This window comes from Thalassophryne amazonica, chromosome 11, assembly GCF_902500255.1.
Source record: "Thalassophryne amazonica chromosome 11, fThaAma1.1, whole genome shotgun sequence".
Classification (NCBI taxonomy): domain Eukaryota; kingdom Metazoa; phylum Chordata; class Actinopteri; order Batrachoidiformes; family Batrachoididae; genus Thalassophryne; species Thalassophryne amazonica.
Genome location: NC_047113.1, coordinates 98,969,618 through 98,990,303, shown reverse-complemented (window position 1 = coordinate 98,990,303; position 20,686 = coordinate 98,969,618). Strand labels below are relative to the sequence as shown.

The window sequence follows — 20,686 nt, the reverse complement described above, 5'->3', positions numbered from 1 at the left end:
TACCTTGTAACTGAAGTGTTTACCAAGCTGAAGAAACAGGAAAAACCAGAATAGCATCAAAAACAAAGTGCATAACTGAGATGAGCAAGCAGTCACTGGCGCCATAATCAGAATAACTTTTTCCCACCAACTATCCACAGAATACAAGGAATTTGACTTCGGTTTGAGCTGCACTCTCTCTGTACGGCATGTATACACTAAACACTGAATAATTCACAATAATAAAATATGCAAGAAAATAAAATGTGCAATAAGAGAAAAAGAAAAGAAAAAAGGATATGTGAGACAGACAACAGATTGAAGTTAAAATTGTACATGAGGTAGATTCATTTGTGAGTTTTTTTTTGGCAGGTTGAGTTGTTCAGTGTGATGGCCTGTAGGAAGAAACCATTCCAAGCAGGGGGTTGAGATGCAGGGACAGTGCTCTTCCATCAGATAATCATTGGGCCACAGCACAAGCTTTCTTCATTTCAAGAGTATATTCCAAAAGCAGACCCGAGTGTGCTGCTACGAGAGGGAGAATAGATGCATCTTAAGTTTGGATTTGAATGTCTCCAGAATCTGACCACTTTATCTCTGCTAGGAGATTATCCCACAAAGCAGGTGCACAGAGCCCGGGCCGATAGGTAGGGTTTAATTTGGTCAACTAAGTAAGGAGGTGCTAGTTCATGAATCCAGCTAGCTAGCCAGTGAAGAGATGCCAAAAATGGGTACAATGTGGTCAAACTTTCTGCTTCTTATCAAAACTCTCAGCAGCATTTTGAACTGACTGGTGTATCCTAATGCTATTGTAGTCATCCAGTCTCAAAGATACAAATGCATGGCTCAGGGTCTCTGCATCAGTCAGACAGGATGGGACAAATCTTTGGTATGTTTCACAGGTGGAAGAAAACAGTCCTCGTAATATCGCTGATGTGTAGGTCAAAGGACAACGTTGGATCAAAAATTACCCCAAGGTTCCTCACTTTGTCAGTGCCATGTATGAACATGAACCTAGGTTAAGCATTAGCTGGTCAAACTGATGTTGATGTCTCAATCACCATTTCAGTCTTAGTTTCAGTCAGAGTTTAATAGTAAGAAATTGCTGGACATCCAGCTTTACACTGACAAAAGGCAATCCTTTAATCACTTTATGTATACCAGATTAACAGCTGTTATCAGCATGTCCAAATGAAAGGTAATCCCATGACACCATCATATGCACCCAAGGGATGCTATATAAAGGGAGAAAAGCAGAGGGCCTAAGACGTACCCCTGTGAAACCCCAGATTTCATGTCAACAAGGTTAGAGGTAATGTTGTTGTATATAACACAGTGACAGTGACTGGTTATGTAAGATTTCAACCATGCAAGGACATTTTCATAATTCCAAAAATGATTCTCTAGCCCATTTGCTCTTTTAACGTTTACCATAATCCCCTGGAGGCCCCCTGTGCTTCCACGAATGTACTGCGGCACCAGCAGACTTCCGATGTTTTCACAACCATGTAAACCATGGCTAGCGAGGATGTGGATGGTGTTGATTCAGCGAGTTCACAAGCGATTGTGATGATGACACATTCTTCCAAGTTGAGAGGGTTATCTAGAAGAGGTGTGATGGACTTCTGTTGTGTCCTGATGTTGTCCATACTTTAAGAGGGGTGTTTACATTGTGTCCTAAACTGGAACTCTGCTGAAACCGACCTCTCGTGAGTCACGGTGCGCAAGAGTCACAACTGCGAAACATCGACTAGAGCAGTGATTTTCAACCTTTTTTGAGCCGCGGCACCCTTTTTATATTTACACAATCCTGCGGCACACCACTGTCATGTGTCACGCACCACTAACTCGACTGTCTCTACACGGTGCGTTAGCACATTAGCGACACGTGCGGTACAGATATGACGTAACATAGTATACTATAGTCATGGAGCTGTATATAAGAACTAGACAGCGCAGTCCCAATGCTGCACATTAAACGAAAACGTCCCTTCATGGACAGCGACATGACAACTCCTAACCGGGCAAAATATTGATGAAGTACCCGGATGTTAATGCATTTTCAATGGAGATTCGCGACTGAACACACTCAGAAAAATGCTCGCAAAATACGTGTTAAAATGCCATTTTGTCCTGGATATCGAGCCAGTAAAATTAAATTACATTAAATTATGTCAGGAAAGTATTAAACTTACTCTGACAACCACACATTCACAAATAGTGTTGAAAGTTACACGGATCTGCGCTGTTAAGCTGCGCTGCTCGGCTGAGCTGCTGCTGTTCAACGCAGCGCGGCTCCTAAAACCATCACAATACGTTTATATATATTATATTTTTACACAATTATCCTTTATTGACCGAGTTTCATTCATGAAGTCAGCGGTGTGTGTGTGCACATTTCTGTGTGTGTGGCAGCACAGCGCGGGTCATTAATGTCATTATTTTAAGGTGCAAAAAAAAAAAAAAAAAAAAAAACTCCCCAGTCTTGTCAAACAAGTTTTAGTCACTAACGACAAGAATTTTAACTAGGCATTGGTCTAGCAGTGGAAAATATCAACTAGACATAAGTGAAATTAATGATCCGTGTCATTGGGTGACACAGGTACGGCAGGAGACATACAGCTGTTTATCATCCAAATATCACGGATAAAGTGACAACAATAACCAAAACCACTTACTTATGGAAGGAAATATTGTCTCCCTTGTTCTTCCGTTTGTGACTTTGCCAACATGCGCAGCTTCCCAGCAAATTCCACCTGTTTCTTGACGAGACTAAGTGAACTTCTACGCACACAAATCACTAACTTGCCCGGAATTAAAATGCCGATCATGCCTCCTTGTCGGCACACGGCTCAGCTCTACTGCGTGCCTTGCTGCCATCTACTGGAATAAAAGAGCATTACACCATCTGCCACACTATTACAGCACATACACCCGATAATATTTGATAATTGCCCACGGCACCCCTGACAATTGATCACGGCACCCCGGTTGAGAATCACTGGACTAGAGTAGTATACAATGACCCATGATGATGGTCCATGAGCTGCTGTGAAAATACTTTTTCCAGAATTTTAGAACAAAATGAAAGGTTTTAGATTGGGCTACATATAATTTTTTTAGTACTAGGGTCAAGGTTAGGTTTCTTAAGTGTTGGTTTAACTATAGTCCTGCTGGTTGTCGATTGCTCTATATCTATATCTCTATATCTATATCTATATCTATATATATATCTATATATATATATATATCTATATATATCTATAGAGCAGAGTATATAAACTTTTATATAACAGCTGAGTGACTCCTTGTCATTTGATTGGTGCTTTGTATGTCACATGACATGGATTATTCATCCCATTTGTGTTGTGCGTTGAATTTAGAGTGCAGCTTGGTTCCATTTAGAGTGCAAATTTGGTTCCATACGTTTGGTACCATTGTACTCTGTACACACACGGATGACCTCGAAGACGACAAACCGGAGTGTGCAGAACTCAAGGATGCAAAGTGGAAGAGTGGGAGCTCAGACCCTTATATTCCACAGTTCACAGGTGAAAGGCAGAATATAAATGCACCATTAGAAGATTCCTGGATAATCCTGGACTTCTTTAACCTGTTTACACCAATGATTTGATCAATCTCATAGTTGTGGAAACTAACCGGTATGCCCAGGAGTTTTTGCGCTCTGATAAAAGGAGCCACCTGAAGCCGAATTCACGATGTGGAAAATGGTGTCTTGTGTCCGCCGAAAAAAATGACAGCATTTCTGGCTCTTATTATTGGGATGGGCCTGGTGTAGCACCAACATTTACACGATTAATGGCTGACAGAAGAATTGCTAGAAGCTCCATTTTTCCTAACAGTGATGACCAGGAACAGATACCCGTTGATCTTGTCATTTCATCTGAACAACAGCAGCCAGTATGTACCACGGGGACAGGACGGCCACGACCCAATATTCAAACTCCAACCAGTGTACGAGACATTGAAACAGAAATTCAAGTCTCTTTACACACATGGTGAATATCTGGCTCTGGATGAGGGTATGACTGCCTGGACGTGTAACCTGCTGTTGAGAGTCTTCATGCCGCAAAAGCCAGACAAATTCAGAGTGAAGCTGTTTATGCTGTGTGATTCCTCCAACGGCTATTACACACAGGTCGTGATACCAGGGGGACCAGGGCATTCCAGTTTCAGCAAATTGTAAGTGATGTGATGAGACTGATGGGTCCATATGTCGACAAAGGTCACAAACCTTTCATCGACAATTACTATACATCACCCATGTTCATCCAGAATCTGCTGAAGAGAAGGACTGGTGCATGTGGTCCCCTGAGGATGATTCGGAGAGAGGTGTCACCTATGAGCCGAAAACCACCAAACTTAGGAAAGGAGAACACATCGAGTTGAAGAACGGATTTACATTTCACACAACGTCCCAACTTCATTTGAATCGGGGATGTACAATGACCATCTGGGTATTGTGTGTTACAGTGGGGTGGAATGTCTTTTTTTCACCACACATGCATTTCACATATATGTAATACAGCCTGGCACACAGGAAGGCTGGAGAAGCTTGACATCCTGGCATGGGGAAGGTGGCTGACTGATAGACATTGCGGCAGCACTAAGGTTATTCACTGGAGATTTGACACATTTAGGAACAAATCCTGAGGTTTGTGACAGATTAATAATCTCCAGTATAGTGGTTCTTAAACAGTTTCGTTGGTGTGGGGTCAAACAGGCAGGTTGTGCTTCTACCAGAAGTTAGAAGTTTTGTCAGCACACCCAGTGAAATAATAAATTTAGTAAATCTAGGTGATGTATCGGTGATGACACCCACATCAGTGCCTTAGTTGGGATCACTGGGTTCTGCTGGAACTTTGGATCAAATGTTTGCTGTTCCTGAGTGTTACGCTGAACCCCCCTTCCTCAATGATGTAAAAAATAAATAAATGAATCTAAAAATATATATAAATAAATAAATGTAGGATGAAAGGGATATTTTATTTTTAATTAAAAAAAAAACAAAAAAACAAATCCACCCCCCGGGAGGGTGGTTTGTGTGTTCCTCAAGGTCGGGTCCTCCACCAGAGTTTGGAGGTTCCAGCTCTTATTACCACTAGTACCAAGTTACTGAACAGTTTTCAGCAATAAATTGAGAAGTGTGCAAAATGTCATTTGGCCCTTTTGGGGGCCCTTAGAATGACTCAAGGGTAATGACATTTTTCTTGCCTGTAGGCTGCCTCCCTGTAACAAAGGTCCCTTTATTACTGGACATTTTTCTAAACGCTGTAGACCTGGAGATTTCTATAGAATACACCAGCATGGCTTTAACATAGACAATAACTTGAACATGCATTTTAGTTAATATTTTGTATCACAGGCACTTTACGTAATGTTTTTTAATTAGATGTAATTATATTTAAATGCATATTTTGTTTCAAATTGCTAAATTAAGTGTTAGTTATTTGCTTTCCTTTGATTCCTGTGTTTCAGCAATCACCCAAACAGTGTGAAAAATAGCAACATTTGCCCTTCTTGGGAGCCCTGGACAGCCCATAGTGATACAATCAGAAGGTCCAACTTAAATGACCAGACGACACGTCCCCAGAGACTGTCTGCACCAAATCCAAGAAAGTCAAAATAAATAAACATAAATCCTACTTTTTGGTTTTGCCACACGACAAATCCGTGCAAACGAGCAGAAGTATTTACCTACACAACAAGAACCTAAGGGGGGTGGGGGGACCCTGAATAGGCTGCGTGTGATCACCTTCTTTTTGACAGCAGCAGACGGTGCAGTGGCCAGCGTGGGGAGCAGCATGTGAAGAGCGCCACCTTCCACAGCTTTCACCTGAACCACTGGGTTACTGCAGGACAGAACAGCAACCGTCAGACAGTAGCACTCACAAAAACCGCTCAACACCTCTGACATCACACATGATAAGGATGTTTAAAAGGCAACACCGCTGGACCTTCACCATAAATTAAAGATATAGGGCCACCCAAATTTCACTAGACTGGCAAATATTTGGTTTCTACGAAAATCCAAGCATTATAATTGTTTAGAAACATCTTGTGAAATTACAGCTCATTTTAATGAAGTGAACGTGCAGTGCATCTGGAAAGCATTCATGGCTGCTTCACTCTCCATATTATTTTATGTTACAGCCTTATTCCAAAGTGGATGAAATTCATTTTTCCTCTCAAAATTCTACACACAGTATCCCATAATGACAATGTGAAAAGTTTTGGGGTTTTTTTGCAAATAAAAAAAAAACAAAAAAAACCCAAGGCTTATGTTGTGATTTGGCAGTACATACAGTGCTTCCAAAAAGTATTCACAAAGCTGCACTGTTTCCACATTTTGTTATGTTACAGTCTTATTCCAAAATGGATGAAATTCATTGTTTTGCCTTCAAATTCTACACACAGTACCCCATAGCAGTAATGTGAAAAGTTGTTTTTTATAGTTTTACAAATTTATTAAAAAATAAAAAAAAACTAAAGGCTGATGTTGTAATTCAGCAGTATATATGGTGCATCCAAAAAGTATTCACAGAGCTGCACTTTTTCCACATTTTGTTATGTTAGTCTTATTCCAAAATGGATGAAACATTTTTTCTTAAAATTATACACATCCTATAATGACAATGTGAAAAAAGATTTTTTCAAATTTATTAAACAATAAAAACCACATGTGCATAAGTATTCACAGCCTTTGCCATGAAGCTCAGAATTGAGCTCAAGTGCATCTCGTTTCCACTGATCATCCTTGAGATGTTTCTACAGCTTAATTGGAGTCCACCTAGGGTAAATTCAGTTGATTAGACACGATTTGGAAAGACTCACACCTGTCCACATATAATATCCCATAGATGACAGTGCATGTCACAGCACAAACCAAGCATAAAGTCAACGGAACTAGCTGTAGACCAACACAAGATTGTCGAGGAAGAAATCTGGGGAAGGGTACAGAAACATTTCTGCTGCTTTGAAGGTCCCAATGAAGACAGTAGCCTCCATCATTATCATTTTCAACCGCTTATTCGGGATTGGGTCATGGGGCAACAGCTCCAGCAGGGGACCATAGACTTCCCTTTCATAGGTCACATTGACCACTGGGGGATCCCGAGACGTTCCCAGGCCAGTGTGGAGATATAATCTCTCCACCTTGTCCTGGGTCTTCCCCGGGATCTCCTCCCAGATGGACGTGCCTGGAACACCTCCCTAGCGAGGCACCCAGGGGGCATCCTTAGCAGATGCTCGAACCACCTCAGCTGGATCCTTTCAACACGAAGGAGCAGCAGCTCCTCCGAGCTCCCCACGGATGACCAAGCTTCTCACCGCATCTCTAAGGGAGACGCCAGTCACCCACTTACGAAATCCCATGTCAGCAGTTTGTACATGTGATCTAGTTCTTTCAGTCATGACCCAATCCTCATGATCATAGGTGAGAGTACAAAGGAAGATTGACCAGTCGTTCGAGAGCTTCGCCTTTTGGCTCAGCTCCCTTTTCATCACAACAATACGGTAGCGCGAATGCAACACCGCCCCTGCAGCGCCGATTCTCTGGCCAATCTCACACTCCACTGTCCCCTCACTCGTGAACGAGACCCAAGGTACTTGAACTCCTTCACTTGAGGCAAGATCACATTCCCTACCCGGAGTCGGCAATCCATCAGTTTCCTGCTGAGAACCATTGCCTCAGATTTAGAGGTGCTGATCCTCATCCCAGCCACTTCACACTCGACTGCGAACCAATCCAGTGAGTGTTGGAAGTCACAGGCCGATGAAGATAACAGGACCACGTCATCTGCAAAAAGCAGCGACGACACCCTGAGCCCACCAAACTGGAAACCCTCCTCCCACCGACTACGCCTTGATATCCTGTCCATGAATATCACAAACAGGATTGGTGACAATACACAGCCCAACCCCCACCGGAAATGAGTCCGACTTACTGCCGAGCACTTTAATACAGCTCTCGCTCTGTAAGTACAGAGATTGGAGGCCCTGAATACAGTGGCCTCCATCATCTGTAAATGGAAGAAGTTCAGATCCACCAGGACTCTTCCTAGAGCTGGCTGCCTGTCTAAACTGAGCGATCTGGGGAGAAGGGCCTGAGGTAACCAAGAACCCAATGGTCACTCTGTCGGAGCGCCAGCATTCCTCTGGAGAGCGGAGAACCTTCCAGAAGGACAACCATCTCTGCAACAATCCACCAATAAGGCCTATATGGTCGAGTGGCCAAATGGAAGCCACTCTTTAGTAAAAGGTACATGGCAGCCCGCCTGGAGTTTGACAAAATGCACCTAAAGGATTCTCAGACCATGAGAAATAAAATTCTGTGGTCTGATGAGACAAAGACTGAACTCTTTGGTGTGAATGTCAGGCATCATGTTTGGAGGAAACCAGGCACTATCCCTACAGTGAAGCATGGTGGTGGCAGCATCATGCTGTGGGAATGTTTTTCAGCAACAGGAACTGGGGGACTCGTCAGGATTGAGGGAAAGATGAATGCAGCAATGTGCAGAGACATCCAGGATGAAAATCAACCTGCGGGTTGGTATAGTTAAATCATACTTGTGTGAAGCGCCTTGAGGGAACTTTGTGATTTGGCACTACATAAATGAAAATACATTGAAATTTAATTGAAGCCTGCTCTTTATCTCAGACTGGGGCGCCGGTTCATCTTTCAGCAGGACAATGACTGAGCACACAGCCAAGATATCAAAGGAATGGCTTCAGGGCAACTCTGAATGTCTTTGAGTGGCCCAGCCAGAGCCCAGACCTGAATCTGATCGGACATCTCTGGAGAGATCTGAAAATGGCTGTGCACCAACGTTCCCCATCTAACTTGATGGAGCTTGAGAAGTGCTGCAAAGAGGAATGGACAAACTGCCCAAAGATAGGTGCACCAGGCTTGTGGCATCATATTCAAGAAGACTTGAGGCTGTAATTGCTACTGTAAGTAGTTCAAGGCCGTGTTCTTTTGATATTTTACCCTTCAGAGGAACTTTATAATTGTTTTTCTAGACAACATGAATTTTGATCATATTGGTAATGTCACATCACGAATTCCCTATTTAAAGGCTAACAAAGAAAATGATAGTGGTACCAGTGAAATTTTTTTAATCCCTTAAATTTTTAAAAGCTTAGTGGGCCTACACCTTTTAAGGTCACTTCTTATCGATCTCTGAGAACCTACCAGACAAACACAATAACAGATGTGTGCATGTAACATGGATCAGACACTGATCACAAAACTGATCTGTTCTACACGGGAGACCACCACAGAGGACAAAGATACAGAGCTGATATGTTTTTGCCTTTCAGAAATTAAAACACACTAATTTCAATGAGATTTTGTGGAAAGCACTGACTTTCTGAAGGGGGGTATTTAATTTAGGTGATTATCCACATCCAGATGTGGATGTAAAACCTCACATCTTCAACATGCATACATTAGAAGACTGCAAGAACCTTCAGCAGATGGCGTGGAGGTGTGTATGACAGACGTGAAGAACGGCAGTAAAAATGATGGTTTTGAGTTTTTGTACCTGGCCAAAGCAGATCCCAGAACAAAAGCACAGCTTTCCTGTAGTCTGGAGTCTGAACTGTTCAGACCTTGTAGAATGATCTGAAGGCCACCCATTGAGCACAACATCTGAGCATTATCAACCTGAAGCACAAAAATCACAACACTGTCAGATATTCCAAAAACAAGCCAATACTTCAGAGCAGAGAGCCACCACGGGGAAGACAACCCATCTGGATTTAACAAAAATGTCACAAGCGCTGAGGAATCACAAACATTTTTATACATGGTCCATAAGTATTTGGACAAATGTGATTTTGTTGATGTAAATCATCTTTTTTTGACATGAACATTTCCAAGTGACTGACTACATCTTAGACTTCAATTATATCAATCTTTAAGAAATACAATCCATGTGGTACTGCACAGTAAATTAGTAAAAAACTGAATGAGTGTGCAAGAAGGAGACCAGTGAGGGAAGCCACTAAAAACACCCATGAACAGACATGTTGCATTTTTTAACGCGCCAGTTAGCAACAACAAACATCAAAGTATTCATGATTGTAAGTCTCTCCGTGCACATGCGCTCATAATTAATGTCTCTGATGTTTTTATTGCTCTCCCTGAGCAAGTTAACAGGTGCATTTCTGGAAAATGTCTCACTCAGCAATTCTCACCGTGTGACGGACATATTAGAATGAGCAGAAACATCCTGGTGGCTGACAGACAGAGCAAAACGAATGTGTTATGTCCCATCTGCCTTTGTATGATGTACAAAGGCAATAAAACAGCTGACATGCAGGTTAAAAACAGTCATGTCAGCTGTTAATAGTGGCTTTGTACATGGATGTAGAAGGTCTCCGTGACATTGTTTTTCACAGGCAACAGGATGACAAATATATAAGGCATGTGAATCTAAATCACTGACAATTCGATACACACCTCAATACTCTACGATTCACCCCTGTTCCTGATTCAATGCGATTTGATGGCAACTGAATTCCTCACAATGCGACGCGATTAGGGATGGGTATTGATAAAATTTATCGATATCATTATCGATTCCGCTTATCGATCAGATTCTTTATAGATTCCCCTATCAATACCTCTTGTGAATTTTCTGTGTACTAAAAGTAGGCTTTACAGGTTTTCTATGTCAACAACATTTTATTGAGTCTTAAAGTAAATAAATATGAAATTGGTCAGTGGATCCTTGATCTCTGGACATAAATAGAAATAAACAAAATCTGTAGTTTTTCTCAAAAGCATTTCTTTCTAGGCACAAATGTAACTCCCTCGACTCTGAGGTGAGCCCTTCAGCCGGCTGCGCTACACGTCAGGATGCAATTCATAAAAATGCAGGACGTCTCATTTTGGGGGGGGGACCCGGTTTTGGTCAGTTGTACTTCTATTGTTGCATTATAACTTTTGGAAAAAGGTGTCATTTAATTTAAAACGGCGATTCACTCTGAAGTTATTAATTCTGACCGAAATCTGCGTGGCTGTTTGGAGCTGTGCTGTGGAGCTATTTAAAAAAAAAAAAAAAAAATCATACATTGTGATTTCCAGATTTTTTATTTATTTATTTTTAGATTATGTCTCAGTGGACATGCACGTAAGATGAAAATTTCAGACCCCTCCATGATTTCTAAGTGGGAGAAATTGCAAAATCGCAGGGTGTTCAAATACTTATTTTCCTCACTGTATATATTTTCACACTTACAACATTTATAAGCATTTGTTTTGCTGCATTTATGACTAATGGTGCACTAAATCTTCTCACGGCTGCAGCTTTTACAGTGACTGCATCAAAATGAACAGTTTTCACTTAAAAACGAGTCGTCATAACACAACATCACACTTGTGTAAATTTTGGAATTAATCTGTGCCTCAGTTCTTAACGTTATCAGCCACATTCCATTCAAGCGTGCGCTGGGACGCTTCCAATAGTCACGTCACTGCTTTCGGAAACACACGAGTATTTTGTTTTTGGACGTCTCTGTAACTCGTTGTTGCAAATGCGGACTCAGTACACCCTCTACATCTGGTGAAGTCGTCCGTTAGTTGTGTGTGTGTGTGTGTGTTCGTTCTTGGACCTGATGAACCAGATACTCCAGCTCCTGTAGGATGGTCAGTCTGAGCTCCATTGTAGAGTTTGTGCTGTTGAACTGGTCCAGCAGGCGCCTCATTATCTAATCAGTACAAACACATCAACAAACAAATAACTGAAGAAAAAAAAAAAATCCCAGATGGCATGTTTCTACCCTCGTATGTGTGTGTATGTATGTATGTATGTATGTGCGTAAGCTCGAAACTCGACTCTTCCCTTCAGAGTGTCTGAATAAAAACATGCACGTTGTCTGTACTAACCCACGGCACGTTAAGAAACAAGTGACACTTTTTTGCAGAAAACCTTTGCAAATCGGAGTTTAGCAATTTTGATCTTCTGAGCCCGAAATCAACAGGCTTCTTGGGGTCAATATAGCACACACACGCAGTTCGGTGACAGTCAAGTTATTGCAGTGAGAAGATTTTTACAAAGTACACTCCAGTGATCTTGACCTTTGACACAATAGTCAATTAGCTTCTTGGGGTCACTATGTGTAATGTCTATACAAAGTTTACTGATAATCAGTCCAGTGTGTAACTGAAGTCATCTCACTGTCAGCTGAAACACAGTGTGACTGACCGACGTCCCACACAGTGACATCCAGCAACATTTGAGTTAGAAATGGAAAATGGACTGCATTTATATAGCGCTTTTCCATCTGCATCAGACGCTCAAAGCACTTTACAATTATGCCTCACATTCACCCCGATGTCAGGGTGCTGCCATACAAGGCGCTCACTACACACCGGGAGCAACTAGGGGATTAAAGGCCTTGCCCAAGGGCCCTTAATGATTTTCCAGTCAGGCGGGGATTTGAACCCATGATCTTCTGGACTCAAGCCCAACACCTTAACCACTAGACCATCACCTCCCCTAAAGTACATCCTTTTGGGGGGGATGTTGATGATGGATCAGCCTTCTGTGTAGAAGGTTACTGGTTCAAGCCCGAGGCTGGGACTGGCACACAGTGCTCTCCTGCTGCACAGTCAGCAGTAAAAAGGTAGCCTGAAGAAGGTATAAGTCAGTGAGAAAAGGAACAGGCCACTGTGCTGCACCACACCGTGGCCCTGCATACGTCCAACGCCAACAAGACCACCCCTGAAGAGCACAGAACTCATCCTTTACCTTTTATATGCCAAGGGCCGTTGGGAATGTTAAAATAAGATGGATTATGTTGCCTCAAATTAAGTCTGGGAGCATGCACTTGGTGCTGCATCAACAACATCACAGAACCATGTTTGCTCCTGGATGGCAACCACTCAGGCAGACAACTGGTCCATTCTCACCTTATGATGGCTGATGTTTCAAATAACATTTATATATTTTAGTACAGTCTGACAAAAAATTAAAACTTAAAAATTCCCCCAAACATTTCATCTTACCACATCATACGTGTCAAAGGTCACATATTTTGCAAAGTACACTAAGTGTGGTTTTCTAACAACGTGTCCCGAGCCTTCTATAACCGCTGCCCAACAGTCCACGTCTCTCCTCCTTTAGTCTGCTCCACATCCAGAACACACGTGCCCACAGAAGCTAATCTGAGAGTTCACCCAGATTACATCATCTGGGGGAAAAAAAAAATTCAACAGATTTACACTGATTTCAAAAATAGCCCTGAAGAAGGTCAAACAGTCAAAAAAACATAACTGGTTCATAAAGAACACACAGCGGTTCAGGTGAGAAATGCCAACATGCCTCATTATGCATGTGAACCAACTCCAACTTTTCTGAAAATAAAGTGGACAGTCTAACAGATTTAACACAACTGTTAAACATATAATGTGTGGAATTAATAAAAATTAAATTCCAACACATCTATTCAAGGTGTATGAAAGGACATCCCACTAGGATTAGCACAACCACATAAGACCATCGATATGCTCGCAGTAAAATCATAACTAAAAAAAAAAATAAATCAATATAAAAAAACCTATTTTATCTTTATTCAAAGATGCTACAGTTTCTTATGCTGTGTTTACACATAGGTAGGATGCATTATGAATGTCATATTTCCATCATTCCTGACATTCTTAACGTGACTTAACTCATCTGAATAGGTTTTTTTTTTCTGAATAGGTTTGTGACATTTGTGGCACGTTTTTGGCTGCAAAAAAAAAAAAAAAAAAAAAAAAAAAAAAAAAAAAAAATCTCCCCACGAATGTCACGAGCCACCCTCAATTCGTGGCCTTTGCAACTGAGCCTGTCGATACGTGGCGATTAGTGGTGGTTCTTAGTAGAGTGTGACAGCAGAAAGAGGAGGCGATTGAATTTTTGAATGATTCGTTGTTCTGTGTAAACCCCAGCTTTAGATGTGTTACATGATTCAAGTAGAAATTGTAACGCTCAACTGTTATCACAGATTATCAACGTGACATCTGACTCATTCTCCCTCTATTCGGATGTACCTGAGCATCCGTCTCTACTAACAGATCCAGCTGTGCCATGTCCCTCTTCAACTCGTCCAGGGGGCGATACTTGGAAGTCACAGAGTCCTACAAACCACAACAAACATATTAAATTGTGTCAAAGCTGGGTTTAGAATGTTACCACTTCAATGTTATAGCAGCAAAATTCTGACTTCTATGACCTTTAAAACAAATGCTAGCGATAAAGACATGACACTTGTTCAGATATACAGGAGTTAAGATAAATACATTGTTGCATTTAAGGCCTACAACACATAAAAAATAAGTTGGAATGCTAAAGCACTTACCACTCAAGACATGTTGACATGAAGAGAACCAATCAATGAAATGTTTCAGGTGTAATTTTATCCCACTTTACCCGTAAACACGCCTTAATGTTTACAACAGCACAAGATCGCCATCACAAAATCTCAGCGTACTGTTCTGCATTAATGCTGCCATCACAGAAGAGTACATGATCTTTGCCAAGGGCACTGACACAACCTCATACAAGACACTTCAAAAAGGGTCAGGTCTAACCTTACCATCTGTCCACCCATTTTCTATACCCACTTACTCCAATTACAGGTCATGGAGTAGCCTAGCCAGTCTACAGACCTGAATGCAATAGGAAACCTTTGGAGGGAGCTGAAACTCAAAACCTGAAAGATCTGGAGTGGACTAAAATCCCTGCTACAGTGTGCAAACTTGATCAAGAACTACAGGAAACATCAGACCTCTAATTACAAACAAAGATTTCTGTACCAAATATTAAGGTCTGTTTTTATATTGTATTAAATACTTATTTCACACAATAAAATGCAAATTATGTCAAAATTATATAATGTGATTTTCTGAATATTTTGTTTTCGATTCTGTCTCTCACAGTTGAAGTGTACCTACGATAAAAAGTACCTCTTCATTCTTGTAGGTGGGAAAACTTGGAAAATTGACAGTGTATCAAATATTTATTTGCCTCACTGTATACACACACATGACTTTCAAAATGTGCTGCATCTTATTTTGTGTAGTAGAGCGCTCGCTGTATGTCACTGTGGTGTTACAGTGTTGATTCTGTCTTATGGTTCTTAATTTGTCAGTTACTTTAAAATGTGGCACCAGCATACAATTCACATCTTATTCAAATTTAAATAATTTCCTTGTTCTTAGAAAGTGAATTTTTAAACTGCAGTCATGTGTGTATCACCTATAAAAAGGTATATTTAGAGCAGAATCAAATTATTGTTGCTTGCCGTGTTTGTGTCAACAACAAGCAGACCATCACAAGAAGACCAAAGTCATTTCTAGTACAGGAGACACTTAAATAAAAATTAAAGAGTTTATATCAATGTCACCAAAAAGTACTTTTTGAAAATACTGGCAGAAATCCAGTAGCATAAATAGGATCTGCTCAGATTCAGCCAAATGCTGCCAAACTGATGGGACGGAGCAACACAGTACAGATGGACAGTAACCCAATAGATCCAGGAGATTCTCAAAGCAGAGAAATTATATTCTTCAATGGCCAAGTCAGGCACCTGACCTCCAGCCAACAGGGGGCAGATTTCACTTTCTGAAGGCAGGAAGACCCAAACGAACAAAAACTGAAGGAGGCTGCAGCACAGACCAGGCAACGCAGTGTTTGGAGGATGATGTTCAAGGGTTCCAGACAGTGACTAGAGATGATTCTGATCTAACAATAATTCTTATTTGTAGCTGTTAGTTACTCATGAGAACAGAGCAACTGTGTGTGAAAACAGGAGTAATTTCTAAATGTTTGTTTCAGTCTCTTGAATTAAAGCTAAAGTCTGCTGTGAAAATCATTTCAACTCCACTGTGGCGGTGGACACTGGGTCACTGTCCAATTTATGGACAAGACTGCACATAACATCCAGATCAGCATGAAGTCACTTTTTAGACAAAGTGAAGGCTGAATATCAGCATGATGCTACCTGCTGTCTGAGTCTTTCCTTGCCAGCGTTCAGGTCTTCCTTTATCTCTTCATGCCCTGTTTGAGCTCATCGGCACTGAAGGAGGACTATGGACGTCCTCATGCCTGACGAAGACAGACATCTACTGCTGAGCCAAGCTCAGACCTTAAAACTGGCACATTGTTACCATCATAAACTGTCAAGAACCCAAATCTATTAAAATATTAAACCACCAACTTGTTGTTTTTTTGCTCCATTTTTTCATGAGCTGAACTCAAAGATATAAAACATTTTCTATGTACACGAGACCCATTTCTCAATACTGTTCACCAATGTGTAAAATTGTGTTAGTGGAGCACTTCTGTTTTGTCGAGATAATTCATCCCACGTCACAGGTGTGACATATCAAGACGCTGATTAGACAACATGATGATGACGAAGACTGGCCACAATAAAAGGCCACTCTGACTGTTCAGTTTTGGCAAAGGCTATTCACCCAACCGTTGGGCAGATAAATATAATGTCTTACCTTATTCGCCTAACCATGAGAGTGTATTTGACACGTTTTGTGCATCTAAATAACATTTTTGTTTTTTCACACCACTTTACGGCTCTATTGCAACATGAAAAGTGGCCGTATGTTTGACATATTTAACGGTGCCATCTTTAATAACTTGCAAAACACTACAATGGATGAAGCAGACTAACTGCTTTTGAACGGAAGCTGTTAACGACAACGAAACAGTTTTTTGAACAAAATGCTACTTGTTGCCTGTAAGATAGGTTACGTTTGACACAGTTCCCTGGGTGTGATGAGCCAAACAGAACCGCTTTAGATCACAGCGCTCCGTGGGCTGTGAACCCTACCACAGCCGGCGAGAAAATATCCGCCTTCCCAGAGTTGAAACCGGAAGTGAACTTACAAACATGCTCATTGGTCAGTTGTGGTTGGGCGTATATGCTCGCGTATTTACTTTATTGAACCAACGGTTGGCCGTATAGCCACGCCGTTCAGTTTTATCACATAGCATAATGCCACAGATGTCGCAAGTTTTGAGAGAGCATGCAAATGGCATGCTGACTGCAGGAATGTCCACTAGAGCTGCTGCTCATGAATTGAATGTTCAATTCTCTACCATATGTCATCGCCAAAGGAGTTTCAGGGAATTTGGCAGTACATCCAACCAGCCTCACAACTGAAGACCACATGTAACCACACCAGCACAGGACCTCCACATCCAGGATGTTTACCTCCAAGATTGTCTGAACCAGCCACCAGGACCTGAACCAGCTGCTGCAACAATTGGTTTGTAGAACCAAAGAATTTCTGCACAAACTGTCAGAAACCATCTCAGGGAAACTCATCTGCATGTTCGTTGTCCTCATCGGGGTCTCGACCAGACTGCAATTCATCATCGTAACCGACTTGAGTGGGCAAATGCTCACATTCAATGGCATCTGGCTGCTGACCAACGCTATGTGAAGGAGATGTGTTGCACTGTGTGCAGTAAATGGCGGTCACACCAGATACTGACTGGTTTTCTGACCCCACCCCCCCAGTATAGCAAAACTGCACGTTTCAGAGTGGCCTTTTATTGTGGCCAGCCTAAGGCACACCTGTGCAGTAATCATGCTACCTAATCAGCATCTTCATATGCCAAACCTGTGAGGTGGTATGGTTTAACTCGGCAAAGGAGAAGTGCTCATTAACACAGATTTAGACAGATTTGTAAACAATATTTGAGAGAAATAGCTCTTTTGTCTACATAGAAAACGTTTTAGATCTTTGAGTTCAGCTCAAGAAAAATGGAAGCAAAAACAAAAGTGTTGCGTTTATATTTTTGTTCGGTGTATGTTCCAAAAATCCAAGAGTTGATCGGAAGTTTCCTGTGATGGCGTACCTGTGTGTGTGTGTCCAGTATTTAAACTGCTCTTCTCCCAGTTTGACCTCCCTCTGGCCAGTCCGAAGGTTGAGCCTCACGTGAGAACCCGAGGGCACCGCCTGACCTACACACACACACACACCTCAGTGACAAACCGATTTCCATCTACAGTACAGGACAACGCATCCATCAGGGTCTTACCTTGTCCAAGTGTCTGCCACTCCTCACTGGGCTGGACCACATCCAAGTCTTCAATCGAAGCCTCATCTTCATCACCACCTCCTGCCTCCTCTTTCTCCACCACAGTTAAAGCTGACTGCACAAATCAAGAGATTCAGCTGCTGGTTAATCAATCAGTTTGATAAACATCAAACAAGACAACTTTAAACATATCTCACTGACAAAAGGTCAAGTGGTCATGGCTTACTCAGTTTTCCTTTGACTTCACAGATATAATCACAAAGAGGAACTCAAAAAAGGTTCACTTCTGACAACTGAAGTCAGAAAAGGACCATTATGGACATAAATGCTCACATTCAAACCTCGTAAGATCTACAATGTTCCTGTATTATTATTTTTGTGAGGCAAAACAAAATGCTTCTAAAGTAGCTTTCTTTATTGGTTTACAGGCTCTTATAGTCACTGCCAGGCAGCATTTTGGAGTAAAAAATGGCTGACTTGGCGGGGGGGTGCTTCAAAATATTTGTGCCAACACCAACCCCTAACTAAATGTTGATTTTTGGCAGAAGAAACCAAAATGAGGAGTGAAAGTGGTGAGTGTTTATGTTTCTGCCAATAACCAGCTGCAGATAGTCAGATTAAAAACACAGAAAATCAACCTGCTTCCTGCTGGAAAATAAATTCTGTGTGTTTTTTCTCCCATTAAAAAGGCTACAGAATCCTTGAAGGTTAGAATTAAAGCCGAGCACTGTCCTCACCTGTGAGCATCTGGGGTTAAAGCGGTGGGTTTGTGACCAGAGAATCCCCTGTTCAAACCCCCATTAGACCAAAAATAAAAAACAAATGTGTCACTCAGGGCCTTTGGGTTCTTCATACCCAAGTTGCTCCCGTTGTGAAGTGACTGCCTTGCATGGCAGTGCAGTGACATCAGTGTCTGAATGTGAGTAATCACTGCAATGCGCTTTGACATAAAAGCGCTACGCAAATGCTGACCATTTATCATAATGTGTGCCGAACTGTGCATCATCAACATCTGCTGCTATATGCAGTCTTAAACCAATCACTAGTGTGTTTTTTTTTTTTTTTTTTTTTTTTTTTTTTAAGTTGTCTCATTTTATGTCCCTTCCAGCCACAACTCTGCAGATGTCCTCGCTCCCACATGGGGGCAGTGTTGAATTGTGCAATTACTAGTTATTGAAGTCCAGGAAGCTCAGCAGGTAACTGAATAATATCAAAACTACACACTTTGTATGTACAGTAGTTAAAATAAGTAAGTTGTTCTTGAAAATGCTATATGTTCATGAGTGCAGTAAAAGCAGAGGGCATAGGTATATGTGAGGAATGTGCTCATGGACTACCACATGGATTGAACTAGTTCAAAGAGAAATCTGTCACAAAATAAAACACACATACATATATACACATACACACACACTTTGAAAGCACAAATTCAGACAAAGAAAATTTTATGATAGATTTAAATGCTGGGCCAAAAAGGGAATTACAGCAATACGCACAATTATTAAAAGGTGAACTGAAAAGCTTTCAAGAGCTAAAAATAAATACATACTATCTGACCAATCAGGGCTTATTCAGATACTTACAAATGAGGGACAATTACATTAGAAAGATAAAAAAAAAAGAATAAAACACACCCTGTTATAAAGCTACTGGTACAAGCATATAATACTACTATACCGAAGGAGTCAGTTTTATATTCTTGCTTAATAGAGTCAACATTATATGTTAAAGCCAAAAGGGAATCAGAGCTTCCAGAGGGGATGTGGTACGATGTGGAAAGCACATCAAACTACAATACAATTATTAAAATGCAGAGAATTTAACTGGAAGAATCTAATTTGATATTTCTTAACACCTAAAATTAAAAGTAAACAGATGACTGTTCAACAGCCATGATGGAGATTATGCAACCACATGGACCCAGACCATTTTGGAAATCTATAAATACACAGCCCTTTAGGGGGATGTTCACTCAGCTCTCTGTGACATACTGTATTGGGATATGTAATTCCTAATTCTTGTCTTGTTTTATACCTTGGGTATTTGGAAGGAACTGTGCATGCAGAAGACAAATATTTGGTCAAGATTCTTCTGGCAGCTGGAAAGAAGACCATTAACTAAGAACTGGCTCAAGACTGATTCTCCGATTTACAAACAATAGTTGCTAATTATAGAGGACCTACTTGTAATGGAGCACCTTACATACAAGATGAAAATGAAGGAAGCACTTTATTAAACATTGGGGGAAAAGGTTGACGTATAAACAAAGAATCCATAAGGCGACCCAACACAGGTTGCCTTATGGATTCTGTCCACACAGACTATATAGTTTATCAAAACTCAATAGGCTATATATCGTGGACACCCAACAGGTAATTTGTATCACAATGTTATTTACAGAGCATCTGGAAAGTATTTGCAGCACTTCAGTGTTTCCACATCTTGTTACATTACAGCCTCAATCCAAAATGACTGAAATCCCCCCCCCCCCCCCCCCCAAAAAAATTCTACAAACAATACCCCATAATGACTGTGAAAAACACAGCTTTTTGGAAATTTATTAAAGAAAACTAAGATCACATGTACATAAGTATTTGCAGCCTTTGCCATGAAGCACAAAATTGAGCTCA

At 41.2% G+C, this 20,686-nt stretch overlaps 1 protein-coding gene across 1 annotated transcript in view; it reads right to left on the bottom strand.

Annotated features, from left to right (window-relative positions):
* sil1 (SIL1 nucleotide exchange factor) overlaps positions 1-20,686 on the bottom strand; it is a 46,307-nt gene that overhangs the window by 8,444 nt on the left and 17,177 nt on the right. Inside the window, 9 exon segments of the mRNA XM_034180893.1 lie at positions 5,756-5,852; positions 9,546-9,667; positions 11,620-11,715; positions 14,042-14,128; positions 15,994-16,040; positions 16,043-16,090; positions 17,727-17,734; positions 17,874-17,979; positions 18,057-18,171. Coding sequence (XP_034036784.1) covers positions 5,756-5,852; positions 9,546-9,667; positions 11,620-11,715; positions 14,042-14,128; positions 15,994-16,040; positions 16,043-16,090; positions 17,727-17,734; positions 17,874-17,979; positions 18,057-18,171 — 726 coding nt within the window.